The sequence below is a fragment of the Psammomys obesus genome, unplaced genomic scaffold, assembly GCF_907164565.1.
Source record: "Psammomys obesus unplaced genomic scaffold, mPsaObe1.curated_primary_1811, whole genome shotgun sequence".
Lineage (NCBI taxonomy): Eukaryota > Metazoa > Chordata > Mammalia > Rodentia > Muridae > Psammomys > Psammomys obesus.
Genome location: NW_026596095.1, coordinates 25,080,204 through 25,089,157, shown reverse-complemented (window position 1 = coordinate 25,089,157; position 8,954 = coordinate 25,080,204). Strand labels below are relative to the sequence as shown.

The 8,954-nt window shown below is 41.5% G+C and overlaps 1 protein-coding gene across 1 annotated transcript in view; it reads left to right on the top strand.

Annotated features, from left to right (window-relative positions):
- Mttp (microsomal triglyceride transfer protein) overlaps positions 1 to 8,954 on the top strand; it is a 41,890-nt gene that overhangs the window by 3,124 nt on the left and 29,812 nt on the right. The window contains exons 2-3 of the mRNA XM_055628183.1: positions 2,591 to 2,778; positions 3,890 to 4,033. Coding sequence (XP_055484158.1) covers positions 2,591 to 2,778; positions 3,890 to 4,033 — 332 coding nt within the window. The remainder of the gene's footprint in view (positions 1 to 2,590; positions 2,779 to 3,889; positions 4,034 to 8,954) is intronic.

The window sequence follows — 8,954 nt, the reverse complement described above, 5'->3', positions numbered from 1 at the left end:
CTATCTATCTATCTATCTATCTATCTATCTATCTATCTATCTATCTAGTGCTTTGCCAGCCCTCACTCATCTGTCACCTGCCTCTTCTATTGTTCCTATTGAATCCCTTGCCCTCTTTTTGAACCTTTGTCAGAGCATGGAACCTAGAACTGGGTCAAAAAACTTCTTTCAGCTTCCTGTCTCACAGAGTCAAACTCTAAGCCTATGGACTAGTCCCCTTAGTCTCCCTGGTGCCCAGAGGCACTTATTTAACCCCACCTTCTTCTACTGTGTTGCTCACTTAGTTAAGTCTGCATAAGCCCTCTTCAGGGCCTTTGCACTTGCTGCTCTTTGTGAGAATCAGAGTGGGAAGAGAAGAGCATGACTCTTGCTGCAGATGTACATGTGGTCAGCCTAAAGCTGCCCTTGCCACACAGAGGTCCACCCAACCTCTTTTCTAGCAGACCTGTCTCCATTAGCATGCATGGCATCCTATGGTATTTGCTCATACGTAATGGTAATTCCGTAAGGGTAGAGATTGTGTCTCCTCGCTCGTTGGCATGGCTGTTGACTCTAGAAAATTGCCCATGTCCTAGGAGTTTCTCCACGCATCCTTGTTGAAGGAAAGAATAAAGTCCTGTCTCCTTTCCTAGGAATTAAAGAAAAATAGATCTGCAATTTTAGAGGTGTGTGGTAAGAGAGCATGATCTTTAGAGCCAGATGGCTGTTGTTCCCATCATGTCACCGCTGTTAATTACCTGAGTAACCCTAGGCAAACTGCAATCTTTATGTCCTTCCATTTCCTCATCTAATGAAGAGCAGTAATGCCCACTCAGCGCCACATGTGGTGGTGCAAAATTGTAATCCAAGCAACTGCAGCAAAAGGCAAGAGAAAGAAAAGTTCCAGGCCAGCCCGGGCTACATAGTGAGACCCTGTTCAAAATAGACAAATAAATAACAACAGCACAAGGTTGAATTTATTAGATTTTTATGACTGTCATCACACGTAATCTTGAGATAACATGTTTTGGTCTCTCTCTTTTTTTTTCCTGGAGACTATATAGTTATTGCATGGCATGGATGGGCAGTATCTGATGTAGACCAAGCTGGCCTCAAACTCATAGGAATCTACTTACCTCTGCTTCCCAAGTGCTGGGATTAAATCATGTACCACTAACATCTGGATATGTACATACTTAAGGAGAAAGTAATTTGTGACCTCCCGTTAGAATTAACTAACAAAGCAACCCCAGTAACCCCAAGGAAGAGTATCCATACCGAATCCTTCTTGACTATATCCAATGAGCGATACACAGAAAATATACAAACTAGCTTTTGTGATCAAAAACTTTCTGTGTCTGAGAAAAATTTGAACCTACACCTGTGAGTGTCGTGGGAATGAGTTAAAATGAATTGGAAACTGTGTGAACTTCTCCTCTGTGTTATGTTGTTGTTGTTATTGTTTGTTTTTTGTTTTTTTGGGGGGATACCCAATACAGACCTGTATACTATTTGATATTAAATATTAAATTAAATCCCATGTAAAGATTTTATGTAACTAAGTGTCTTTTGTTCAGGCACAGTCAATTTAAACTTATTTATAGGAGGCTCTAAAATGTTCCAATTTTCTTTAAAATATTATGACAAAGTAATATACCTGGACATGTGCTTTTAATTAATTAATTAGTTAATTAATTTATTTTTGAAACATGGTCTCACACTGTACCCTAGGTTGGCATGAAACTCACCATGTAGTCCAGGCTGCCCAGGCTACCCTCAAACTCACGGGCATCTTCCTGTCTCAGTCTTCAAAGCTCCAGGATTACAAGAATGAACCACCACAACCACCACTGAAATGTTCTTTGGACAAGTTTCCTAATTAAGCTTGCAGAGAAAACTACAACAAAACCACATTCTTTAAATGCAGCAAGTATGCAAAAGAAAGAACTCTTTTAGATGACTAACACTTTTTGACACTCAGCTGTTGGAATTAAAAACATATTAATTATGGTAAAGATCGATGTGTGGTTTGGTTAAAAGAACTTGTTGCTCTTCCAGAAGACCTGTACCCACATAACAGCTTACACCTGAATGTAGCTCGGGTTCCAGGAGATCCAATGCCCTCTTCTGGCCTCCTTGGGTACTGCATGCATATAGTGCACATACATGAAGTCAAGGCACCCATACACATAAAATTTTAAATGTTAATTACAAATGCTGCTACTCAATTTGTAAAACAAATCTGGTCAAGACCTTTGCTTGAACTTAGAGTCACATGACTGAGAGCAACCTGACTGTTATCCTAGAACTGAACTGCTGTCCAACCAGGGCAATATAGGGATAGACAGGGATGACAGGGATAATTTATAGAAACAATGTTTTCTGTAATGGAAGCTTGTTTGTATGTTCATCAGTTCACTTAGGCTTTGTGGTTTGTGAGCCACTGATTTTAGTAGATGGAGAAGCATACCATCTTTGGTTCAGCAGGTGCTTGTTAAGCTCCATCAGCCCCAGTGAGCTAGAAGAATGCAATGGTGGTAAGACAGTATGTTCTCTGGCCTGACAGGTGCCTGACAATTAGAACTTGACCAGTGTCTTTCCTTTAATGCAGGTCACACAACTGGTCTCTCGTTAAATAACGAGCGGCTCTACAAGCTCACATACTCCACTGAAGTGTCTCTAAATGGGGGCAAAGGGAAACTGGAAGACAGTGTGGGCTACAGGATCTCATGTGACGTGGATGTTGTGTTACTGTGGCGGAACCCTGACGGGGACGATGACCAGCTGATCCAAGTCACGGTGGGCATTTTCTACCCAAGTGAAACACCAAGACCACACTGAGATTAGATGTCAGAAGTACATCACCCAGATGCACTTGTTTTGTACTCTTGGTTAAACTTGGTTCGTTATCTTTCATGAAAGTTGCTGCTGATCACTAGTGAGTATTTATTGGAGCAGGCTGTTAGGAGATACTGGCTCCATGCTGCTGAGTAGCTGGAGTCTGATCTCCAGTTCTTTATCTCATCTTAATATGAAAGGGACATTGTATTGGAGTCCGTTCAAAAAGTTCTGCGTGGAAGGGATTTGCAATGCATGCCGTGCAAGGAACCGTGGAGAGTGAAATGGAGATATGTTAGAAGAGGCCTTTTTTAACAGGTGGAATTACTAATGAGGGACAGAGCCTCTTCTAGAAGGAACCGAGTACTTTATAGAATGGCAGTATTTGGTCAGCCATGATGGTTTAGATTTGAGAGACTTTTTCTAATGTTGAAACATTGTAATTCTACTTTCCAAGAACCTGACAGCAATGGATTCCTTTTGAAGTTAGTTATTCTTCTGCAGGTTAAGGGACCTGATACACTGGATCAAGTGCTTGCAACAAATAGCTTTGGCTGTTCTTTATAGTGTGGTTTATTGCAATCTAGTTGCCAATCCCTTGCTGTTTCTTTGGATGTCTCTAGTGGTCATTGTATTTTCAAAGCTGGATCAAAACATCCCAATCCACTCTGAGTCATTTATCACTAACAGCAAGCTTTCCTGCAGAAAACAGTGCCTACATCCTTGTTCTGTAATGCTCACCTTTCATTTTAAAAAACACAAGGATGCAGGATGGGCAGGAATCCTTGCAGACACACCACAGACAGGGAAAGGATGAGGCAGATAGCAACTGTTCAAAACAAGTGACAAAAGTGACAGTGGCACAGAAAAGCCAAATTCAAGCCACAGATATAACTCAAGATGATGGAGTCAAGTATCTTCATTTTTGACTAGTTAAACTATCCAACGTTAAATTCTTTTAAAGGCAATGACATGGTGAGGCTCTGTAGCTTAGTTGGCTCCTTTACCACTTTATTTTTCAAGAGAGCAGACGTGGGAATTTTTTCTCATAGTTTTATTTCATTGACCTTAGATAACAGCTGTCACCGTTGACAATGTGAATCAACAGAGAGGAGAGAAGAGCATCTTCAAAGGCAAAACTGAAGCTAAGATCATAGGCAAGGACAACCTGCAGGCTCTGCAGAGACCCATGCTTCTTCATCTAGTCCGCGGAAAGGTAAAGGCTCTGGGGTTGTCTTCCCTGCTCCCTAGTCTGGTCCCTTCAGCAGGCAGTGCTCTGAGGGAGTCATATTGCTACTGCCTTTATTTTCAGCGGAATCCTCTCAAGAACCGAGGGGCAAAGGCTACTGACTAAATGTCTCCAAAGTAAATCAAATCATGTCCTGAATTCTATTTCCTATCCAGCGTCTCTCTGCGTGTGTCTCTCTCTTTCATTAAACTCTTTGTAATAGAATGGCACATTGGCTTATGTGAGAAACACTTTTCTAAAGTGCATCTCTTATTAATATTAAATTAGGAAGGGTTGCAGAGCTAGCATAACAGAAAATAATCACAGCATGCTCACATAAGTTCAGGAAATTAGGCAGATTAGAATGAAAGGTTAGAGCCTAGAAAAACAATATTTATTTGTGAGGCTATCTGTCTGGGCGAAATACGAAACTAATGTTTTGCTGTGTCATGTTGAAGACAGGGCAGCTTTCAAAATATTTAGATATTCTTTATAAATCTGACTTGAAAAAAGCATTACACAGAGCAAAATGATGAATGAATATCATAATATCCACCTAGAAGCCTGGCAATGAAATTCTATAAGCTTTCAGAAGTTTTATGATTTAAACCCAACCCATGTCATGGTCTTAATATGTTGAATCTGAGAATTTTGATCAGTTAATTATTAGGCATACCATATTCTGTTTTAGGAAAATTGCTGAAATTTTACTCACATAGGGAAGATGGGAGCTCAAGTTCCGTCATGAGATAGAAAAACAAATGGGAGAGTTAGTTTTTGCTTTGCATGTCTCCAAAGTTCAACTTCCTTCCTTTCTTCCTTCCTTCCTTCCTTCCTTCCTTCCTTCCTTCCTTCCTTCCTTCCTTCCTTCCTTCCTTCCTTTCTCTCTCTCTCTCTCTCTCTTTCTTTCTTTCTTTCCTTCTTTTCTTTTCTTTTATTTTTTTGGTTTGTTGAGACGGGGTTTCTCTGTGTAGCCTTGGCTGTCCTGGACTCACTCTGTAGACCAGGCTAGCCTCAAACTGACAGAGATCTGCCTGCCTCTGCCTCCCCAAGTGTTGGGATTAAAGGCTCCTGACACTACTCCCAGGTTAAAGTTCAACTTTCTACACTCAAAATAGCGAAGAGAAGTACTCGAATGTGAAAAAGCATCAGAAACCTTTACTGCAGACAGTGTGCCCATTTTTGTGTTATGAAGCCCTGAAAGAAGAACCCCAGGCAGACAGCATAGAAGATGCGAACCCCAGTCTCTCAGAATGCCTTCGTCTTTCTTCACCGCTCCAACCACTATGTGGTTCGAGCCTTGCTCACATGTCCGTCTTTCTTTTCTGACCCTCCCAGTCAGCAGGAAGCAAGCGTTTGACTTCGCAACACTCCTGATACTTGGCAGCCCACTCACGGTTCTTCCTGTTTTCCTTTTACCATCTATATCCATTTCTAATTTACAGCTTTCAGCAGAGAAAAGGCCCAATCCTCTCTACAGTCCAGCCCCTCCACTCTGCACCTTTCCCAGAGTACCTCCACCTTGTGCTGACTGGTGTGCCCATGAAGCTTTCCTCCCATCCTCCAAGCCCACAGCCCCTTGAGATCATTTTTACTGAAGAGGTTTTCACCTTGCATTCCATAGCAGCGAGTTTCTCATGGGCTGCCGTTACATCTTTCTCTCAGAGCATCAGGCCACTTGCTTATAGTGAAAATTCAATGAATGCAAAGCAAAGGGATGAACACAACAGTTTATGTGAGGCTAAGTAAGCCATGAGGCCTATGATTTGGTCAGTGATAAGAAAAGGGAACTCGATGCTTACAGCACTGAGCTCTGTCAGAAGACACTGTGAACACTGTCTCCTGTGTTAATCACACACCTAGGAGACGCCTGCTGGGTTATTATCATCCTTCTGCGATGTCTGAGGAACTAGAGTTCTGAGATGTTAAGAAAATTTCCAAAGAGCACAGAACTGGCAGGTCCTGAAGTTGGCACTTGAAGCAAAGTCTGTACTCTAAGCTTCTCTCTTCCACTGTCCTCTTGTTGCAAACCCTTCTGGGCTGACTTGGAGATTTTTTAAATTTCATTTATTTTTTTCTTTTTGCCACATGAATTCACTTGCTTGATTTGCATATGGCTCAACTTTATTAACACAAAACAGTCGTTTTCTTCTCTGGCCCTCCAAAGTGGCAAGCTTCTTGAGTGCATTAAATATTAATTGCATTTATGATCTTAACCACAACCTATCATTTTACAGTGTCTTTGCGGAAAGCTGAGTACAAAATCTTGTTACACTGACACACACACACACACACACACACACACACACAAAGAACTGGGTGCCCTCACTGTTCAAAGGCTGGAGGAAGTTGCCACATCACTATTTCGGTGACACCAATTGACACCAATGTGCCAGCCCAGTGGGAGCTGTGCTCTGTGATGATTTGCTGTAGCCACAGGTTAAAGTGCATCATTCTATCTCTCTCAACTGTACAATAAAGTACTCGGAAAAGGCTCGACCCTGTAGACTAAGGAGAAGCCAAAGGGAATTTCCGGCCACATCACTGTTGGAAAGGTCATTGTCATTTCAGATTGCAAGAAGAGAAACTGTGAAGGCAGAGAACTATTGATGAACTTTTTTTTTTTTTGGAGGGCATTTTCTACCCTAAGCCAAAATTAAAGTCTACACAAATTTCGGGGATTTCAGGAGAATCTTTGTTCTTCTAGAGCACCGCCTTTCTTCTCTCCCCATTTAAAGCTCCCGTATTTACATTGTGAAAGAACCTAAGGAAATACCTAGATACATATTTGTTGTGTATTTTCTCTTCCACACAGTCCTTCATTGTCCATATGTAAGTACTCTTGGTCATGATCTGACTTTGTGTGCATGGAGTAAGTAAGCTGGGAACGAGGCAGTTACCTGTTAAGTTCATTAACACTGACAGATGAAGGCTTTAGTCATAACACAGAGTCTGAAAAGCTAATCCAGCCAACCAGACAGCTTCCAGACTCCACACCAGCTTTTGCTTCTTTCTGTTGATGAAATTAAGTTTGCCTCTTATTCTGCATTGTTTCCTGGTGTGGCTCTGCTACGTAAATCTGGCTTCACAGCTCCTGCTCTGAGAGGGACCCTGCAAAGGAGCTGTGTGTGGTGCCTGTAACATCACCTTGGAAGCTTCCAAGTTCTTCTTCACCCATGTCTTTATTTGCTTCTGTCTCAAGACAGCACTTCTTAACTACGCTCTGTCTTAAATAAATATCAAAGATGAAATGGTGAATCCCTGTTTGCCAGGATTAATCTGACTTGTTCTTTGTTGTTTAGGCAATGGATGTAAATTTGCCTTCTGTTATTGTGTCCGTAAATTAAGGGGGCATCTTGTTCCTAGGGAAAATACAGTTCCCACCCCACTCCCCAAAAAATGGCTCTAGGTTTGACTGCGTGATCTGGATGTTCCTTGCTGGCAGCCTGCCTAGCCTCACTCTGAGTTCCTTGTGTAGAAAACTCAGCTTGCTCTTCTCCAGAAACTCTGTTGACTGTGGATTCAGATCAGAGGCTTGAGCACTTGGGTATTTAGAACTCATTTCAGAGCTAAATGAAGTTATCAGTTTTATGGCTCGAACACCATAAAACATACTCAGCTCCTCTTGCAAAATAGTGAATTTAAGATTACTGCTGTGACAGTCATATGGGTCAAACTTCAAAGTTCCAGTTTATTAATATTATCAATGTTAAGTCATTTTCACGTTTGACGGATATGGGTCAGAATGTCAGCTTCACTTTGGATCAGATGGGCCTGCTTTAAAAACGAACAGTTTTAGCTTCTGAAGTTGCAGCCATACAAAGGAAACAAAACAAAAGGCTTGTTCACTTTTCTAGTTGTAGGAAAACAGTGAATATCAATAGAAAAAAATTAAAACTTGTTGGTTGTGTCTCAGAGTTTATGCTTTTCAGATTTACTTACTTGGGGAAAAATAATGCTGCAGCATCGTTTTCTTTAAGTGCTGAGGCAGCCAGATGGACGTCACAGAGGTCATCAGTGAAAGAACAGCATGTGACCTGATTTGTAGACTTAATCCAAGCCATGTGTCTCCTGCGACACAGCCAGAACTCTAAGAACTCTTTGTGGGCTAGGGACATAGGACCTAATGAGATAGTGCATTACCTTCCCCATTTAATGCCTCCTGAAGCATTTAAGACTCTGACCAAAATTGTCACTTTCCATGGATACACATGCATACAGAACTCTAGTTGTAAGACTCCTGGAGCCATGAAATCCAGACATATTCTTCCCCCAGGCATTTGCACTGGAAACCATACTGTTACTGCTAATGGAAGAAAATCCATTTGCTAGTATAGAGCTCAGCTCTGAGAAACAGCCAGTGATTTGTTTGAGAAGATGTTTCCTGGAGTTTTAGACAGTGAAGTCACCAGCTCAGGTCCCTTTTAACCAGCACAGACAACACTGTTCTAGTCCTTAAGGATTATGCAGTGTAGTGACTAAAACTGAACACAGATACGGTATCCAGAAAACATGTCTAGGAAGTAAAAATAGAAATTTGAGACACCTGCGTGGTTAATTCAGGCACAATATTGTCTCCGAAGACATGAGAACTTTTTAGGTAGGCTGAATTATTCAGATTAATATTAATTAAAATCATCACATCACTGAGGTTGTTTTTTGTTTTTGTTTGTTTGTTTGTTTTTCCTGAGACAGGGTTTCTCTGCATAGACTTGGCTGCCCTGGACTTGCTTTGTAGACCAGGCTGGCCTCGAACTCACAGCGGATCCACCTGCCTCTGCCTCCTTGAGTGCTGGGATTACAGGTGTGCACCACAGAGCCTAGTGGGTTCTCTATTTTGTTTGAAATTCTATGCCTGTCTTTCTTTCTTTCTTTCTTTCTTTCTTTCTTTCTTTCTTTCTTTCTTTCT